General features: G+C 40.6%; 3 protein-coding genes across 5 annotated transcripts; 1 reads left to right on the top strand and 2 right to left on the bottom strand.

Moving 5' to 3' along the window:
- The first annotated feature begins 1,477 nt into the window (after positions 1-1,477).
- fgf1a (fibroblast growth factor 1a) lies at positions 1,478-4,021 on the top strand. Of its 2 annotated transcripts, XM_085292185.1 has the most exons (4): positions 1,478-1,821; positions 2,534-2,637; positions 3,675-3,766; positions 3,851-4,021. In XM_085292185.1, the coding sequence occupies exons 1-4, from the start codon at positions 1,653-1,655 to the stop codon at positions 3,864-3,866; spliced, it is 381 nt and encodes a 126-aa protein (XP_085148311.1). In that variant the 5' UTR covers positions 1,478-1,652; the 3' UTR covers positions 3,867-4,021. The 2 variants fall into 2 exon arrangements, with proteins under 2 accessions (XP_085148311.1, XP_085148302.1); XM_085292176.1 differs by having other exon boundaries at positions 1,487-1,821; positions 3,675-4,021.
- A 1,073-nt stretch (positions 4,022-5,094) lies between these two features.
- ndfip1 (Nedd4 family interacting protein 1) lies at positions 5,095-16,651 on the bottom strand. Its single transcript, XM_085292163.1, has 8 exons — positions 16,455-16,651; positions 15,485-15,578; positions 12,915-13,054; positions 12,699-12,786; positions 12,376-12,500; positions 10,486-10,552; positions 10,246-10,354; positions 5,095-6,432 (listed from the first exon to the last, which is right to left on the bottom strand). The coding sequence occupies exons 1-7, from the start codon at positions 16,488-16,490 to the stop codon at positions 10,248-10,250; spliced, it is 657 nt and encodes a 218-aa protein (XP_085148289.1). The 5' UTR covers positions 16,491-16,651; the 3' UTR covers positions 5,095-6,432; positions 10,246-10,247.
- A 598-nt stretch (positions 16,652-17,249) lies between these two features.
- gnpda1 (glucosamine-6-phosphate deaminase 1) lies at positions 17,250-19,322 on the bottom strand. 2 transcript variants are annotated; one of them, XM_085248149.1, is made up of 7 exons: positions 19,181-19,322; positions 18,786-18,913; positions 18,561-18,662; positions 18,276-18,458; positions 17,970-18,154; positions 17,658-17,832; positions 17,250-17,520 (listed from the first exon to the last, which is right to left on the bottom strand). In XM_085248149.1, exons 2-7 carry the CDS (start codon positions 18,907-18,909, stop codon positions 17,459-17,461), a joined length of 831 nt encoding a protein of 276 aa, XP_085104275.1. In that variant the 5' UTR covers positions 18,910-18,913; positions 19,181-19,322; the 3' UTR covers positions 17,250-17,458. The 2 variants fall into 2 exon arrangements, with proteins under 2 accessions (XP_085104275.1, XP_085104284.1); XM_085248158.1 differs by having other exon boundaries at positions 19,108-19,236.
- Positions 19,323-19,843: the final 521 nt, after the last annotated feature.

A 19,843-nucleotide genomic window follows, 5' to 3' on the forward strand; every position in this document is an offset into this window, starting at 1 on the left:
AAATTTAAGGCAAAGTCAGCAACTTTTAAGGTGAAGTTTCTGTCAAATTTCCCCGGTGACTTTACAGTGCAGGCGAGTATTTAAATTAAGATAATGGTTCAAAATAACTGCCCCAATAAGTGGTTGTTTTTAAATGGCTGCTGAGAAGCAAAACTTAACACCTTGGAGTAGGGACTAAACTCCGAGAGCCAATAAAGGAGCACATCTAGCTGTGAAAATTAGATGCTTATCCAATCACCACAGATTTTATGAGGTACACTTTGAACCCTATTTTGCATTCAGAACTGCTTTAATGCTTCACAGTGTAGTTTCAACAAGGTGCTGGAAATTCTCACCCTGCCATTCAAATGTCGCAGCAGAAAAGGAGACTCACCAGACCAATATTTTTCAAATCTTTCGTCCACTTTTGGTGGTGTGGTCTTTGCTCCTCCAGGCCATCTGCTTAAAGGTTAAACGAGTTGTGCATTCAGAGATGCTCTTCTGCATTCCCTGGTTGTAGTAAGTTGTTATTGTGTGAATGCCTCACATTGCATTTTTTGCAATATTTTGCCCATTGAAATGAATGGAACACATTATCAATGTGGTCACTTATTTCTGCTCGCTGGGCTGAGCTGTGTTTTAGGTCAGTGAGATGAGCAGCCGTTCTCAGACTGGGAGGCCAGGGTTCAAATCCTGCTTATGGTAACATTTTTTTCAGTTAACAGTAAAACTTTGTTTTACTCTTTTCAACACACATTTTATGTTCTTCACTCCTTTTTAGCAGAATTTTCAGTTTTTTCACCACTTTTCAGCACAAATGTCAGCTTTTTTTAGCTCTTTTAAGCAGAAATCTGTTTTCAGCAGAAATTTTGCTGATTCACCTCTTTTCAGCACAACATTCTGCTTCTTTACCTCTTTTCAGCAGAATTTTCAGCTTCTTTGCCTGTTTTCAGTGGAATTTTCAGTTTTTTCAACTGTTCTCAGTTTTTATTTCATGGAGACTCGTGGAAACCAGTATGTAGGACATTTCTGAACTTAAAAAAAAACAAAACTTTGTGTCATTGGAAATGTTCATTTACTCAAGAAAATGTATAGTTATTTTTAACTCTTTAACTAAAACTGTCATGTTGTGTTATGAATAGCATGTTGAAAATGTCCCTTTTCCCCTTATTTCCTATCAGTTAGATTAAAAGTGCGCCAGCCGGGGACGCAAACAACTTTTGTTGTGTTGTGTCCAAACTGCAGTCCCATCTCTGGGATAAAGCTGTGATGTGCAGCAGCTCCTCCCACGTTAATTACAGCTGCCTCCCAGAAAATTAGAAATATCTTTCAAAAACATGTGAATAAAGGTTGCGTGCTTATGGCACGTGGGCTCGTTACTGATTACCTGATCAACAAGTAACGAAAGCAGAAAGTAACTCAGGGTCCTCACACTGGCTGTTTAAAAAGCTACTTTGAATTCAAAGTGGGCATTGTTATTTTCACCCCAGTTGGATGCTGCCAGGAATCGGGACTGCGCATGTGGCTGCCTGTGTGGTCTCGCGCTCGTTCACGGCCACATAAACACCTGATCTCTGCAAGGGGACAAATCCAGTGAGAATTTCCGCAGGAAACCGATCCCCTCTCGTCGCAGACCCCCCTGCTGTAGAGAGCGAGGTTTCCTGCCGAGCAGGATGGCGGATGGAGACACGGTGGTGGATCTGAGCGTGGGGGACAGCAGCCCGCTGCAGCTGAGGGACTACCGGAGACTGGCTCGGCTGTACTGCATGAATGGCGGACATCACCTCCAGATCCTCCCCGACGGGACGGTGCAGGGCCAGAGGGAAGAGAGTGACGCTCACAGTAAGATCACTGCGCGCTTTAACATCCAGGTCAGGCCTGCAGCATGACGCGTTCACTTCCTCTGCTGCAGGTGTTCCAGGTTAAAGCGCCATGCGTCCATTTCACTTTTTAAGTGAAATGCGGGACATCCCACTGCGTTAGTTTGTTGCAAAATGTCTGTGAGTTCAGTTTGAACGTGTTTATGAATGTGGATGGAGTCGGTGGTTGTCTGAGCACGAGAAAACACGCAGAAGTAGAAGGAAAGTTTACCGACAGGAGCAGTGGAATGGCGTGCTGGGAATGATGCCGCAGAGGCTTCTGTGAAAGAAACATTTCTGGCCTTGAAAAGGTGGAAACAGGAAACCACAGCACGAGACATTTCAGTCATCAGATACTTTTCTGTATTGATCAGCCATCTGTGCTACACCGCAGGTGAACCTGTTCTAATCAAGGCTGGACAAAACAGAGAGAAACAGATTAAAAAAAAGATTGGTGGCTCTCTTTCTGCAGGAATATTTAAAGATTTTTGCTGAAGAATTTTCAGATTGTGAATAATAAAATAAATAAATGCATCGACAGCTGTTTTTGATGTTTTATATTCAGATGCTGCAGATTTACCTTTGCACTGAAACCTCTGAGCCAACCCATGAAATATTCATTATTTATATATTCAGATTTTGACAGTTTCTGTGTAATTTCTTGACTTTCATGTAATTTTTTGTTATCCTTTCAGCTGTTTTAAAGCTCAAAGCTGTGGACAGAGGTGTCGTGGTCATCCAAGGAACTGAAGCCAGCAGATATTTAGCCATGAGCGATGAAGGCCGTTTGTACAGTTCAGTGAGTATTTAAGGCAAATTTTATTTTTTAAATAAAGGTTTATGGGAACTATTACAAGAAAAACAAATCGGGAAACAATCAAGAATATTAACACTTAACATAAGACACATTTTATTATTCATTAAATTATTTTTTATCTGCTTGAATTGTATAAGTTCGGTCTGTGTTATCTGCACTGACATCATGTTTTTAAACCTGATCCCACTTTGTTGCAGAGTTACAGTCCCATGTAAAATCCTTGATTTACCCCTCATTTCTTTATATAGTTCTTTATAAGAATTTCATGTAAATGTTTTAAGCAGTAGGTCTTCAGGCTTTCTGAAGGTCTTTTAAAGTTTCTCTGTGGACACTGGCTGATTTTTCACTCATTTTCAGTCCAGTGAAAATAATCCAAGAATTATTTGTTGTTAATGTTTTTTGGTAAGTCACTTAACAGACCTGTGAATTCACTCCTAAAAAGACACCTAACTCAATGGATAAACCTTTTTTTTCACTTTTCAGTTGAAAACCTGACATATCTTGGCATGGTGTGCCGTGTGTTCTGAAAAAACAAGAGAACATTGGAAAACTATCTGCAACAGATAAATAGCATCTGTTTCTTGTGTCCTTTAGAATTTTTTTTTTTGAATCATATTCATTCTGTAAGTCTGTTTGTATATTTTAATAAATTTGTTGAACTTATTAAACCTACCAAAGAAAGAAGGAGCTGCTTAAAACCTTTGCACACACTGTACTTTTAATATATTAGTTTTTTGTTCAATACCAAGAAGGTTGAAAAATCTGAGTAACAGAATAAGATTTCAACATCAGGGCATTCCCACAGTGTATTGATCACTGGTCATACTTCTCTGCTGCTTTGCCAGCACAGCTTAATGTAGGAGGACAAGACATAAACTCTGATTATTGATAGTGCAGGATTTACTGAATCAAAGTGAAACTATTAACTGTTATTCCTAACCCTTTAAATGTTTACATTTTTACCTCCAACTCAAACCTCATGAGATGTTATTTCAAATGTTCTTCCATTTGTCTCTCAGCCCACAATTACAGATGAATGTTACTTCCTGGAGAGGCTGGAGGAGAACCACTACAACACATACCAGCCACAGAAATATCACGACAACAACTGGTACGTAGCTCTGAAAAAGAACGGAAAGCCTAAACTCGGCCCGAGAACCCACATCGGACAGAAAGCCGTCTTCTTTCTCCCCAGGCAGCTGGATGACTAAAGGAGCAAAACACACAGCGATACCTCAACCGCAAAGGACCAGAAACACATAACCTCTAAATCATCAATAGGACTACTTACAGGAGATGGTGGCGTGAAATCAAGAGATAATAAATCCAAATAAAAGGGAAGTGCAAAGGCAGTCTGTGTAGTGCATGGAGAGATCAAATGTCTCTTTATTTTAATAATACGTCAAATCTATAGACACAACAAATCTTTGATTTTATTTGGTAGCAGGTCCTCTTAGCTCACAGAACAGACATGTAGAGCAAACATGAACACATTAACCTGCAGTTTAACAGGAATTTGTGCTTCTTGGACTAAGGTTTTCTGGGAAGAGTAAATAAATACATTGCCACTAATTATGTACTGTACTTTAGCTTTTCTGTAATCTGTTTTGTTCTTGAAACCTTGACTGGATAGAAAGTGCTACAGAGCTTAAAGCCTAACAAATTAACCAGTAAAGCTTTCTCAGAAGTGTTGCTGCTCTGTTATACTTCCAACAGTTACACATTGCTGCCACTAGAAGCCGCCACTGTGCATGATTACATCCTCTCCAAAGAATCTTTATTTGCAACACTTAAATTTACCGGCCCCTTATACACATACACACTGACCTATGAGTTAGCCCCTTTAATCACACTTATTAACAACTGTTTGTGCACTCACGGTTTTTCATGGTTTGTCCAATAAGGCTTCATAACCTAGAACAATCATCAGTATGCTCGTCTCTACACTTTGAATATCCTGCACTGTTTATTTTACTATGCACTTAATGAGCCTTCATTTCTGTTCTACTGAGCTCTTGGTTCTATTTTGTTACGCTTTTTTAAATATTTGTTGTATTTTATTGAACTATTTTAATGTTTCTTTGCAAGCTCCTTTGACTACCATATTTATAGTTCTTCAGTTGTACCCCATTGTAAACCACTTCATTTTGTTAGCGGTTTTCCTGTTACACATTAATGAAGCATGCAGTGGATATAAAAAGCGTACACGTGCCTGTTAAAGTGCCTGCGGTAATGACGTTACAATAACGAGACCAAGATAAAACTTTTTCCACCTTTAATGTGACCTTAAAACAAAACTTTTAGCGGATCAAATTAAAAACATAAAACATTGTGGTTGCACATGCTCCTATAAATGGGAAGCTTACACTTTTTCTATCCACTGCATTTATGTATTCTGAGTAGGTGATGCATCAGTAACAACCCAGGAAGCTCAGCAGGTGCATTTAAAGTGACATTTATTTAACACTAAACAGTTTCTGTACAGTTTGATAACAACAAAAACCCCAGGCTGCAGCTCTACATCATATAGAAAGAAGCTATAACTGGTCTGTAAATGAAAGCCATGGCATATGAAATATGAACTGTTGATTCAAGCGTCATTATAAAACAACATCCTGCACCACTTGCTTTATGTGTCTGTGACTTAATCTAATGATGGAAATGTCCTTATTGGCCGTGTTTCTAAAAGTGCACCTGCATTAAACATTCTTTGATAATAATACTCACAACAGAGAAACTTCTTACATAGTATGAAAAATTAAGAAATAATCATCAATTAAACCTTGAGGTAAAAACCCACCTGGAAGTAAAATACAAGTTCATTTCTTATGTACTGAAATCCTGACAGCTTTTCCTCTGACAGCGAGTGGGACGTGGACTAGAAAGACTGAGGAGTCATCGAGAGGTCACGCTGTTACATCTAATTGGTATTTGTGAGGACACGGACCAGAAAATGTGCTCATATGCCCTTAAAAATCATCTCGGTCACTGTCAGTGCCAAAAGAAATTTGGCGTCTCCACAGCTGTCAGCAGAGCAGCTCCAGGTTTTGTCATTTGAGGCCATCGAGTTCCTTTTCCATCTTCTAGGATCAACCTGCACATGCAACTTGAATTCTCTTCCCTGGTTGGAGAGTTTTACCTGATTTAATGTACAACAAAAACATTGTAACAGGCAAAAATCATGGATGCCGCTTTGCTGTGTGTGAATCACATCTACGATGACAGTTTCTAAAAGCTGCAGACAACACTGTCCCCTCCTGGCAACACTGCTTAAAGCCAACAGGTGAGTGGAGGATGTGTTCATGAGTACTTCCGTATTTACAGCCTAAAGAAATCTATAAAGAGCTTAAACCTCGAAGAGCAGATTATTATAAAGTGTGTTGCATGCTATGGCAAGCTTACAGAGTGTTGCGCTAATTAATACCTGTTGGCTTCAAGTGTCGCCAACACGAGACGCTCCCTATTTAATTGACCTTAAGGGCAGATGCATGCTCGTATGCTACCATCAAATGATATAAGGCATTACTTATACATTACAGACAGATGTAAATAGCACTTAACATTCGCCACTAATGAGTACATTGAGGGACTATTACTGTTAACCATTTGTCTTTAATAAAGGTTTGAAACAAAAGAAAACGAGTGATATAATTCCTGATTATTATTTTTTATTGACTCGAGTCGTCTTCATCTGGATCTCATCTGGCTGATTTCTGGTTAAGTGTCTTCTTTTATTTTAAACTCGTTCTTCTTCTTCACATCCAGTTCTTCCACGTCCTGATTTTGACATAGGAAAATGGAGAAAACTGACATAACAGTGGAAATCAATCCTAATCTCAACCACAAATCTTACTTATCAACCTGACACACTGTAAGTAGAGCCAGTTAATAACAGGCCTGCTCACCGAATTATTACCACTCGGTTAAATATAAATACATGTTTTACAGAAACATGGTTTAATGCTTTTGAGATCATTTGTTGCTACAACTTTGTTCTTAAAAGTTCAGTTCATAATAGATGGAGTTGGTCTTCAGTGACATGTTAATGATATGCTGTTTTAACTTTAACCTACAAGGCAGAGTCTCACAAGATCACGAGAGAATCCATCATAAACCAGTCTCTGAACCACAGCTGGTTGCCCAATCAGCAGATAAGCGTTTCCCCTTCTACTGAGTTGGAAGTCGAGGGGAAATTTTTTCACACATGCCCTGCAGGAAATGCTTGTGACAAACCAGACGTCTGCAGTCAATCTGAACATAAAGCAGCTGCTGAGTACACAGGCTGGAGTGGTCCTCGGCCTGTATGCTGCTGCTCAGACGACACCCTAACCTCAACTAAACGCTGTATTTTCACTGCAGTGCACTTTAGAGGTTTGAGCAGACACTTAGAGTAAAACAGATGTGTGTGAAAACAGATACAGGTTCTCTGCTCTGTGTGAAAGAAAGGAGGGGCAGTGTTACATGAGCTGATGGCAAAGTGTTAAGCTGGTTTTATGGTCAAGCAGAGCGAGCGTGTAGGCTTTCGGCTCCACTCTATGCTCTGCCCGTCTGCCTGCAGTGAGCTCTGTGGTCAGGTGGAGGCAGTGTACAAAGTCTCTGCTGTTGCTCGTGGTGTTGTTGGTCCGTGAGCCAGCCATGGACCAACAGAACACACACAGAGCTGTCTGCGCTTTTCATGAAAGCGAACGTGGATGGACATGTTTGTGGGACTATAAATCCCACTTAAGTCTAAAGAAGTGACGTCAAACTCTTTGTACTTCATGTGCACATACAGCCTACTTTGACTGTAAGTTGGCCAGACCAGCGAAACTCCTATTTCTGTCAGCGTACAGATGTTTAACGACACACTTAATTACATTTGATATATAAATCAAAAAGTGCAACTTCAACTGCACGTCTCAGTTTTTCTACATGATAAAGAAATGTTGAGGTAAATTAAAAATCTGTCAGCATACTTAAATAAGTATGTAAATTTGCTGATAAAGTTCTGGTAGCTCTTTAACATAATTCCCATTCATTCATAGAAACAAGCCATCCAGTGGACCAGATTGGAGTCTTTCTGGCCCTTGGACTGCATTTTTCACATTCCCGGTCTAATTCAAGTGTAGCACCAAAGATTATTGGACTCCGACTGATGGCAGGGAAACTTGTTTAGGTCAAAGCTGCTGCTGCATGAAAGCTACACCGCAGATATGTTGTAACCACACAAAGTGAAACCCTACACCGTAACCGGACAGGTACCTCCCTGAAACTGTAAATACAGATCACATCAATGCAGGTAGCACCTGTTCTGACTGGTCTCTTCAGTAGTGTAGATTCCTTCTGTGCATTGCTAGCTATTTTTTTCCACCATTTTTGATTTAATTAATAATCATAACCTCAATCTAACCACTTAGATGTCAGCAAATTCCTGGAGGGGGACTACTGAAACCATGGGAATGGACATGACACTACTGCATTTCATTAACATGCATCTTCTCTCCCATGTTTAACAGCTTCCTGCTAAAAGGGAGGTCTTCCTTCCCACTGTCACCACCACAGCTGGGCGATAGAACGATAACGATATGTATCACGATATAACTTTTACTCGATAGAGAAATTAAACTATCGCGATAGACCTCGCCGCTCTTGTCCTCAAAAAAAAAAAAAAAAAAAAAGAAAAGGGGTCAGCCAATCCAAATTAAGTAGCGCAGAGCCGAACCAATCACAGCCGCAGCGTCACGTCGCGTGACTTGTTACGTACAGCACAAGTGCCAAGCCGCACGTGTGTTTGTTTGGGAAGCAGCCAGCCACCGTACTGCCCGGGTAATGGAGGAAATGAGTGTGCCGACTAGAAAAATCAACCAAGCATGACCGAAGGTTACCGAAGAGAAAACAGATGATGGCTCCAATGCCGGAGAGATTGTCGAACGGAAGAGCCATAGAAGTTCCGTAGTGTGAAGGTATTTCGGCTATTTCAAGTCTGACAAAAAACAGAATAGCGTGCACTGTAAATTGTGCCGAAAGCAAGTCTGGAAATACAATAAACTGGTGCATGCGTCACACTGTGCGCCACGTTATTGTTTCGGTGAAATGAATTTCTACAATACTGTTACTGTTAATTCTACTCTCTGCAGTGTTTAAATGCTTACATATACACACAGTTACTGTCCCTCCACACATACGACTCGGTTCTGCTTCTATGCCCCAGCTTTGTTTACTTTTTCCCACCGAGGCTTCTAGACTTCTGATTGGCCAATATTTCTGCACGGTTAGGAATCTAGCGCCACCTGCTGCTTTGGCATGTTCATAGCAGCGTTTTCCTTCATTTCTGCCTTTATGTGTGGACGGGATTATTTTTTAAAACGAAAACGGAAAATCTCCGTTTTCAAAAATACCCGTGTACGTGTGGACGTAGCCTCAGTGTCTGACTGGAAGCGCTAATTCGTCATTCGGCTTTTGTCAGACTAAAGTAACTGTTAAAACTGTTTGAAAAGCTAAGCTATACAACAAGGAGAGATTGAGAATTTCCTTTTAGTTCTCAGTTTATTTGATATTGACAAAGGTTAGTCAGTTTTGTCTGTTCTTCTGTAAAACAAACTAAGATTTTTTTTTAGAATTAATATTTTGTTTCTAAGTGGAATTGACAATTTAGTAGTCTGCTTCGTTTGTTCTATTTTGAAACTTAAACGCTTTAGCGGCTGCCTTTTGTGTAGTTTGCAATATTTGCCTTTATTTATCTGAAAAAGTCTCATGTTCCTTAAGTACATCTACCCTGTTGAACTTATTATGGGAAATAAATATTTAAATAAAAACAAGCTGCTGATTATTTCACATTTTACTTGTGAGCAACGGCACATTTAAATCTTACAAATATAGTTATTTGGCTTATATCGTGATAGATATCGTTATCGCCTGAAATGAAAAAAAAAAAAAAAAAACATATCGTGATATGAAAAAATCTTATATCGCCCAGCTCTAGTTTAGAGCATTTCTAAACTGCAAGAAGTGCAAAGAAAACCCTTATAGGCACTTCCTGCTCTCTGTTTTCACTCTTCTCCTGACTGACTTTGGCAAGAACCTGTTTTTCCAACTGGCTGCACTGAAAGTAGCCTGTGGATCTGATTGGTTAAATTTCACCTGTAATGAACAGACAGTTATTTTTGGCTTGCACCTGCGTTTTTCCAAAGGACATCCCTGCTGGTTCTGTGTCACACACCATCTGGAGCATCAGGTTAGTTTAATCACAGAGACAGGTGTTGACAGTGGTTGTGCTGTGCGCCATGTAGCAGCAAAGTCAGAGGACAGAGGTTACATGGGGAAGTAGCAGGTTTATGTTTAATCTGCTTAAGCTGAAAAATCAAAGAGGTCGTGAACAGCTTATTTTAATCTTTTCACCAAGTCTCTACATTTTATTTTCACTTGGATGGAGCCACAACAAACTGTGGGTACCATCTGGGGCTTTTTGTTTAATGGCTGATTTTTGTGCTGTTTGTTTAGCTGCCATTCATAAATCAGTCCAACACGGATTTAAAGGTGCTGCCCACTAATGACAAACCTGACAGACAGTAAGTAAAAATTGATATTTTCTTCATGACCCATGCACCTTACCTTTAATAGATGAAGAGTACCCTTGTTCGAGGAAGGGTGGCGTAAGTGGGATCAGCCAGTTTACGCACTCTGGAGTAGTTCACGAAGCCTCTGATAAACAGCATAAAGCCTGCAGTCCAAACAGAAGACAGATTAGCAAAGAAATGACCACACAACATAATTAGAAAAATCTTAGCTGTGTGTGGAGTGTTAATAATATAAAAATACAAGTATACTTATAAAACATCATCTCTCACTCACCAAGTGCCAAAAACACCCACCACAACCAATACTGCCCATCAAAGTAACCGGGGAAGTAGGTCGAAAACTGCAGAGACACAAGACGCAAGTTTCAATCAACAGTGTGACTCTGGTGGTCTGTCTTTAAGAACACAGCACCAAACACCACTTTGTAGAATCATGCGGCACATCTTTGACCACACACCCATCCATAACTTAAGTGGCACGAGTAATTTCAAGTGTTTTTGGAAATTAAGTGCCGTTAAATAGATCATTAACCCTGTAACGCCAAATGCATCATATGGTCAATGGTAAATGGACTGATTCTTATATAGCGCTTTTCTACTCTCCCGGATTACTCAAAGCGCTGTATACAACATGCCTCATTCACCCATTCACACCCACTCATACAAACACTTCTAAACACAAGTGCAAACTAAACTACACACATTCATACTCCGATGGATGCATCGGAGGGCAACTTGGGGTTAGTATCTTGCCCAAGGATATTTGGCATGCAGACTGGGGAAGCCAAGGATCGAACCACCAACCTTCCGATCAGTAGCTGATCTGCTCTATCACCTGAGCCACAGCTGGGGTGGCTGTGGCTATCAGATATGATACACGAGTATCATACATATGATACATTTTGAGAACTGTAATTTATACAATCAGACACATGCAGTGTTCAAATATAAATAAACAGAATTTTCTGTCAATCCTTTCGTTGTTCAGGCTTCACAGGGTTAAGACCAACATTAAATTATTAAAATTTAAACTAAAACAAGAACGCTAATAATAATAATAATAATAATAATGGATTGGATTTATATAGCGCTTTTCAAGGCACCCAAAGCGCTTTACAATGCCACTATTCATTCACTCTCACATTCACACACTGGTGGAGGCAAGCTACAGTTGTAGCCACAGCTGCCCTGGGGCAGACTGACAGAAGCGAGGCTGCCATATCGCGCCATCGGCCCCTCTGGCCAACACCAGTAGGCAAGTAGGGTAAAGTGTCTTGCCCAAGGACACAACGACCAGGACAGAGAGCCCAGGGATCGAACCGGCGACCTTCCGGTTACAGATGCGATTCCCAACCCCCTGAGCCACGGTCGCTAAGACAGCACAACTCCCTCGAAGGGCAAGGTTGTACTAAAACTTTAATGTTTTATGACATTTTTATTGCAACATGCTGTTTTTATTACAACACGCTGCTATCTGACCTCTGACCTTGAAGCATTACATACTAAAATAAATGGTGTTTTTATCATCTTCACTCATTCGACTGGAGCAGATTTGGCTGAAATCTTTGGTTTTTATAAGCTGTAAAAACTTAAGACTTTAAGATATTCATGCAGTGTAAGATTTTGCAAAACTTTATGGCGTCATTATGATGTCATAGGGTGTTTTATTGAAAAGATATAACCCTGTGTTTTACGGCTCTCCCCATACCCTTTCATACGTTATATTACTTTATACGCTTTCTTAAATTTTTTTTCCAAGGTCCCTTTGAGCTTTGGCACCAACAATAAAGGTCGAGATCAAATGATTAGCCAACATGGTTACTGACGTCCCCCCACAGCCTAGTGTAGTGTTGTTACATTTGAAGACAATGCATTAAAAAAAGATTAGGGTAACATAAAGCTTTTGCTGATTTTCACATTTGTTGTGACCTTGACTTGATTTCACCAAAATGAAATCAGCTCGAGCTGTCACTATCATCGACAATCACACAAGATTTGAACCCATCTTGAAAACTACGGACGCTTACAAACAGACAGACAAACTAATTGAACCGATTACATACGCGCTCCTTTCGGGGGGAGAATAACTGTGATATTATGGTTGAATTTTAACCACCTTGTGGAGAGCTGAGCTGAGCTGGTCTATGCTGTGTGTGGCTCTTACCCTGACAATAAGAACCCATTTGATGAGCGACAGGCCAAAGCCTGAGATGGCCCCGTATCTGCCGGCGGCTGATGTGGTCAAACAGAACGACAAGAAGAAGCCAATCCAGTTGAAGAGGAATGCCACTGGTAGCAGAAAGACAGCAGTTCATTAACAGAAGGATCATTGATTTGTAAAGTCATCATGTTGGCACAGATTTAACAAAAAGAAGCTAAACAAAAGTTAAATTAAAGGAGAGTAAATTTTGTCCTTGATGAGTCAACAGAGTTGTACATTTGCATCAAGTCTGTTTATTGTTACCGTTACAAAAGTCTGTTTCTTACTGAAGAAAGTGAGCATGAAGATGCCGTCGTTTCCTATTCGCAGCTGGTCGGCATCATCAAAGTCATCTCTGGCCACAAAGTCTTCCTCCTGCATCATCAAAAAGGATACGTTTAAACTATTAATTAAAATAACCTCAGTTTACCTCTGTCTTGTTTAGTGTTTTATATGTGACAACACTAAGTCATTAGAAAGAAGTCTGAGAACGAGACGAGTACCGTGACTCTTCCAGCGACCAGCGGGATGGCCGCCTCTGCTTTGCTTCTCTCAGCTTCATCATAGGAGGGCAAAGTGGTGGCAACGCTGTAGGATGGAGGGTTGGGAAATCTTCCTCCATCTTCCTTGTATTCAAAGAAAGCTGTGGGTGTTACAAGCAACAAATAATTACAACTAATTAACAACAAATATATATCTGTAATAATACATTCCTCCACACAGCAGAAGACCTACAGAAAATAATAAATGAAATCCTGTTATCACAGTGTATAAGAGCTGAAATTTTACACTTCCTACACTTTAATACTACACCAAACAGTAGCATTATCAATTAATGAGCTGGTTTATTTCTCCAGTAAACGTGTGGTCTTTAAACTACAAAATCACTTTTCTAGAGCCTGTGATGTCTTCAAAAATACAAATGTTATTTTGAAAACAAGAAAACCAAAGACTGATTGTTCCTGATTTCCACCTCCCTGCTTTACTTTTTGCTAATCTGAACAACGGAGTGCAAACAAAAACATTTCTATGTGCTCACTCTGCTGATCTTTCCCATTGTCTTCACAGACCAGTTCTGTGCTAAATCTCAGTTGATGCTTTAAGGCAAGATAAATTATTAACACAGGTGTCCCTTGAAAGCAAAGCTAAGGCTGTATTGTATCATCCAAGACTCTGACAATGGCAGATCCTGACTGGCTTTATTAAGTACACCTGTTCAGAGAATGGTCCAAAGAGGAGAAACTATCCAGTGAAAGACAGACATCTGGGTGAAAATGCCTTGTTGATGTCAGAGGAGAATGGCCAGACTGCTTCATGGTCATGGGAAAGCAACTGCAACTTGAATCATTGCTTGTTACAACCAATGCATGCAGAAGAGCATTTCTTGAAGCAGATGAGCAAAACCACTGCCTGGTCTGTTGAGTTTCAATTTCTACTGAAACACTGGAGTTGTAGTGTCAATGAAAGCATGGATCCTTCCTGCCATGTATCAAATGTTCAGGTCTGTCATGATGGTGTGGGGGATATTTTCTTTTCACATTTTGGTTCTTTAGCACCAACTTGTTTTGTTTAAGCCTGTTTGAGTATGGTTGCTGATCATGTCCATCCTTTTATGACCACAGTATAGCCATATTCTGATGGATGCTTCACCTGACACCATGCCACACAGCTTGAATCATCTCAAACTGGTTTCTTGAACACAAGTTCACTGAACTCAAATGGCCTCCACAATCCAATAAAGCACCTTTGGGGTGTGGTGGAACAGACAAACTGTTTCATGATGTGCAGCTGACAAATCTGCAGCAACTGTGACACCATTGTGTCAATGTGGACCAAAATCTTTAAGGAATATTTCAAGCATGTTGTTAAATCCATGCCACAAAGCATTAATCCAGTTCCAAAAACCAAACAGACAACATGGTACTACCTGGTCTACCTAATGTAGTGTGTATAGAGTGTATTTGTTAGTGTTTCATTTTGAGGAGTGCTAAATGCCTTCTGTGGACCAACAATTTATGAAACAGTTTGCTGTAAATGTAACTGAACACTGTTTTGGGCTGCTGTAAACTGAAGCACAGTTTATAATTTTGGCACACATCTACAAACAGTGAGTGCGACAACTGCCGCTTCTTTAGCAACCTTCACTGTGCAACAGACAGAGACAGATGGCTCGAAGCCATCCTCTGAAAGAAGGCAGAGATGATAATTAAAGCATCAATTTTGAAAGCGAGAAACAAAGAAACCGAAGGTCAGCGAGTTTTAACACGTCTGACTGCTGACAGACAAAAATCTTCTTTCACTTCCTTCAAAAATGAAAGCTACAGCTGAGCTTTAGAAACCCAAAGCAGGAAGCAATGACTTACGTAAAACATTAGTACAAGAAAGACAACTGTGATATATTGCATGCACCCATTACTGTTTGTGCTCTCTACATACAAGCCAAGACTTATCTGGGTTGTTTGGCTGCGATCCTGGAATACGCCTCTGCCTCGCTCAAACACTAACAGCACTAAAACAGATCAATGGACTCATCCAGGAAGAGCTATAGCTGCACCCTCTTATGGAACATGCTGACCCTTGCCCTCTTAAGAAGTGACATTGGAAACATGATAACGAGCCTGAGACCTTCCCTGCACATGACCTATTCTGCAATCCTATTTTAGGAAAAAAAAATTAAACAAACTTCACACAATTATACGTGTAAATAAACATACTCATTTCAGTACAAATGATATATGGTGCATCTGGACTGTATTTAAGATTTCTGTGAGCGAAACTAAATATTTATCTGATCTTTAACAAAATGCAAAATAAGCTCACAAAATCTGCATGCAGGGAAACCTGTCACCAGAAAAGCTTCAACATCAAAGTGCTTTGTACAAGTCGAAGCAGTGATCACATAGGTGGCAACTTGTCAAATTACAGCTGTTAAAAACAGCCAGTGTTCATAATGTTTATCTCTTCCTGCTTTTAAATTCACTTATAATTGACAATTAGGTCGCACAGACACATCTGGAATTAAATTGTGTTTTTAAGAAAATGAAGTGATTTGACAGCGTGTGACCAAGCTAACCTGCATTTGCTGCAGCAATGCTGCTGTATGGTGGTGGGGCGTCCTGGGCAGGACCCTCCTGGGAAGGCTGGGCGGGCTCTTCCTCATTCACCAGCTGGAGAAACATTAATAGACAACAACACAAACTGGGTCTCGCTTACAGTACACGGTCCTTTCAGATAAGTAAGCAGCTGCAATTTAGAAAAGGGAACAATGCTGTCTGCATAGGGGAGGTCAAAATGATAGCATTTACACTGTGTGATAGCAGATATTTGTCTGCCATGTTGTTTATATCATGGCAACTATCCCCAGGGAAGATTTCTGCTTGTACTGGGCCATTATAGACAATTACATGAGTCATTAAACAGGGCCTGCTGTACGGACATACAGGCTCTGTCAGCCACTTTCTTCTCCCAAACACAGATTAGACCATCTGGATTTGATACTTACGGATATTCTCATTTAAATAACATTATCGGACAGTAACCTTATCTTTACCAACGACACACAAGGCAGGTTGTATTATAAACCGTGGGCTGCTGATTTCAGACATAATTTGCACATCAGTGCTGTGTGGCGATTTAAGCGAGCATGCAGCAGCTTCACTTTAGCATTTTGACCCTGATCCGTCTCTAAGGTTTCAGTCACTGACAGGGAGGATTGGTCAGTGAGCCAGGACAGCTTTGGATCAAGTCTAGACACTACACAGCACTCCTGTGCAGGCCAGCTAACGCTAGGAGTGGCTAATTAGCTGCTAAATAAATATGGCCTATTCAGCGTTAAAATTATATATGATGAATATATGAGTACAGCAGTTGCAGTGGAAGAAATTCTGTTTAATAAAAGCATAAAACATGTCACTCAACATCGGGCCCGCCCGTAAACAAATGACAGCTCAGTTCGCTGTTTTGCTCTCAGTGACAGGCTAATGTTGACTGAGCAGCAGCTAGCTGTTAGCCACATTTAAGTGTGACGGCAACCTGTTACCTACCTCCTGATATCTGACGCTGCTGTTTTGTTCTGCCATAGCTGAAGAGGAACGAAATAACTGTACAGTACTCCCTCTGCTTCTGCTGTGAAACTGTGTAATGTAAAAGGAATCTCGCAGGCGAAGTAGCAAAGATAACGCTGCCTTCTAGTCGGCCATCTCCTTCCTTCTCCGCTCCTGGTAGTGGCAGAGCTGGTGCTGCGTTCAAGTGCAGTCGGAAACGACATTCTTTCAGTTGTTAGCGCGTGAAAGATCGAGGGGGGAAAAATTACAAATTATAAGCCCATAACTGTCAATTATATATATTTTACGCTGTAAAGGGGAATTGCTACAGTGTATAATATAGCAAAATTAAATGCACTTATTTGGAAGAAATTGCTCATTTAAAGTGTTATAATACATAATATGACTGGTGCTGAGCTAATATGATGTGCCATCTTCCGAGATTTCTTATTGAGCATCTGAAATTAAGCAAATATGAAGTGTGAGGCAGTATTCTAGTTAACAAAAACGGTTGTGCGGATGGATTTTGGTTTTTTTGGGGGGGGGGTTTTGCCATTTGCAAGTCAAAAAATTTGGGCTAATAACTACATATCAAGTTTACATATAATAATTATAATAAGTCTGCGGGCATTTTCCCCTGTAGTGAAAATAAACTTTCATAGCACTTCCACCCTAAGAAAACCAGTAAAAATAACAAGGAGCACTTGAAGGCAACAGGAGTTCATTCCTGTTCGTCACATGACTGGAAGGACGGACTGAAAACCACAGCATGTCCCAAAAAACACACATAAGATGTACAAATTAAATTTGCTTTATTACAAAGAACAAATGAGCAGTTGTATGAAGAATCATCTATACCAGCACTAAATTATCTAGTAGTTGAAAAGTAGTTGTGAGAAAATCTTGCTTGATCTTGAAGAAGGAAAAACATAATCAATGGAATTATTGGAGTGCTCATTTGGTCAAATGCCTCTTGAATCCAGGATGTTTGAGAGAGGTCTCCCTCAGTTTTTCTTCGGCTCTGATGGAGGTGACTCTACCAGCTTGTTGTGGACATGCATCATCCCTGTGGACAAAAAACAAGACTCAGTAGTTTTTCTATGACTCATGTCTGCTTTGGAAATATTTTTTCTTAATCAGCTGGAAATATAAAATGTTTTTCTCCCACTCAGCAACTGCATGATCTGTGATTCAGTGTCTCACCTTTAAAGTACTTCACAGTTTTGACTCGCAGTTCCAGGGTGGCATCTTCATCGCACACAAAAATGGTCTGTGGGTGCTGCTGAAAGGCAGACACTGTCCACATGTGATTCACACCTTCCTCTATGGCTTTGTACAAAGCAAACGCCTTGTGTGCTCCGGTGATGAGAATCATGACCTGAGGACAGATTGAAAACCGAGAAATAACTCAGCAAGTTCAGAAGTTAACTGATGACCACTCTTCTTGATATTTAGGCACAGCAGCAAAAACACAAACACCAAGGCACGTGGCTGACACTGAGCCAGACTCCCAACCTCTTTGGCATCCATGACAGTGCCCACTCCCACCGTCAGCGCCATGGTGGGGACTTTTGAGAGATCTCCATCAAAGAATCGGGCATTGGCCATGATGGTGTCCTTCGCCAGCGTTTTCACCCTGGTCCTGGATACCAGACTTGAACCAGGCTCATTAAATGCAATGTGGCCATCAGGTCCAATACCTGACACAGAAAAAGAAGAGGGGACTTAATTGTTTTGCAATCATTTATTACAGGGCAGAAGAAAAGAAATGTGTGGCTGACTAGCTGCAGTATTTTCACTTTTATCTGTGTGTCTTCTGACCTCCAACAAACAGCTGAATCCCCCCAGCAGCTGTTATTTTCTTCTCAAAGGAGTCACACTCTGCCTGCAGGTCGGCGGCGTTGCCATCGAGGATGTGCGTGTTCTCTGCTTTTATATCTATGTGCTTGAAGAAGTTATTCCACATGAAGGAGTGGTAGCTCTCAGGATGATCTCTGGGAAGTCCTATAAAAGCAGTTTATGGCAGTTTCTTATGCAAGACCAGAGCTTGGAAGCGTCCCTCACTCTGTATGCTTAATGGCACAATAGAGAACAATCAGGACCTACCTACATATTCATCCATGTTGAAAGTCTTCACGTACTGGAATGAGAGATCTCCATTTTTGTAGTATTCAATCAGCTTCTTATAACAACCTAAAGGAGTGCTTCCTGAAGACGGGCAGAAAAAGCAACAAAGGAGTGAGAGGAGGAAACGTAGGCTGCACATTAAAATCATGCAAATCTAAATACATGTGCTAAATGCTACATCACAGGACTGCACGTTGCTCTTACCTGTAGGGAGCCCCAGAGTGAAGTATTTGTTGGGGCCAGGGCTGAACTGTAAAATCTTGTTTCTAATGTACTTTGCTGCCCATTCGCTCGCCTGGTCGTAGTCGTTCAGGATGATGAGCTTCATGGTCCTGCAGAAGTCAAAACAGTGAGAAATGAAGCAACGAAGTTGTTTAGACTCTAAACAACTTCAGATTCTAAGAAGATCGTCTCAAAACACTCCTTGTCAGACTTTAGACTCATCAATAAAAATCAGCCACAAGCAGAGCAGTTGGAGCTCCGAGGTTTCCGAACATACTCGCAAATCGCTCACAGCTTTACTCACCCGCGCAGTGTCGCCAGAACCTCACATTTACTGATTTTAAAAAAAGTAATTTAGTTAATGCAGCCAGCTTTACCTTTCAGATTTCAGTCTGAGCACACGGCTCTGGGTGGATCATGTGACTTTCTGCCGGAGGCGAACAGCGCGCACCGCGGAAGAAACGAAAACTGAACTTCAAGCCCAAGAGCTGAGAAAACAAAAGGCACCGGGCTGCTCCACAGCGCCCTTTAATGACAGAAAAGCCTGTGTCCCAAAGGCCAGTCCTTTTTTACTTTTACGCGAGAGTTTTGAACGATTATTGTGAGCTTTTAACAAAAAGAATGAGTCTGCTGTTGCGCAAACGCCCTCTCAGCTTCCCAGGATTTAAAAGTCTAAACAGTAGCATCTGCACATTATGTCCACTCCAACCTTTCATCATTGCCCAAAATGCATTCCCGACCAAACAACAGCTGCCGATGGGTGAAAGAAGCTTTTGAAATTTTCGAAAAACTAAGATTGTTTGCAGTTTTTAAAATAACCAATTACATTTCTGATATTAATGTTAAAATGATAAGCTCTGCATCTTTATCATGAGGGCTCATTTTAAGGCTCAGACACTCATTAAATTAATATTATAGATTCTCGTGTATAAAAAAGTGCTGCTAAAAGGCGTCATTGATGAAAAAAGTTGATTAAAATAAAATGATTTTAGAATACTAAGTCCCATTTACTTATCTATTGTTGTTTTACCAATTTTCCC

This window comes from Mchenga conophoros, linkage group LG2 (genome assembly GCF_057382185.1).
Source record: "Mchenga conophoros isolate Kocher_MC1m ecotype Shallow Benthic linkage group LG2, M_conophoros_male_GT1.1, whole genome shotgun sequence".
Classification (NCBI taxonomy): Eukaryota; Metazoa; Chordata; class Actinopteri; order Cichliformes; family Cichlidae; genus Mchenga; species Mchenga conophoros.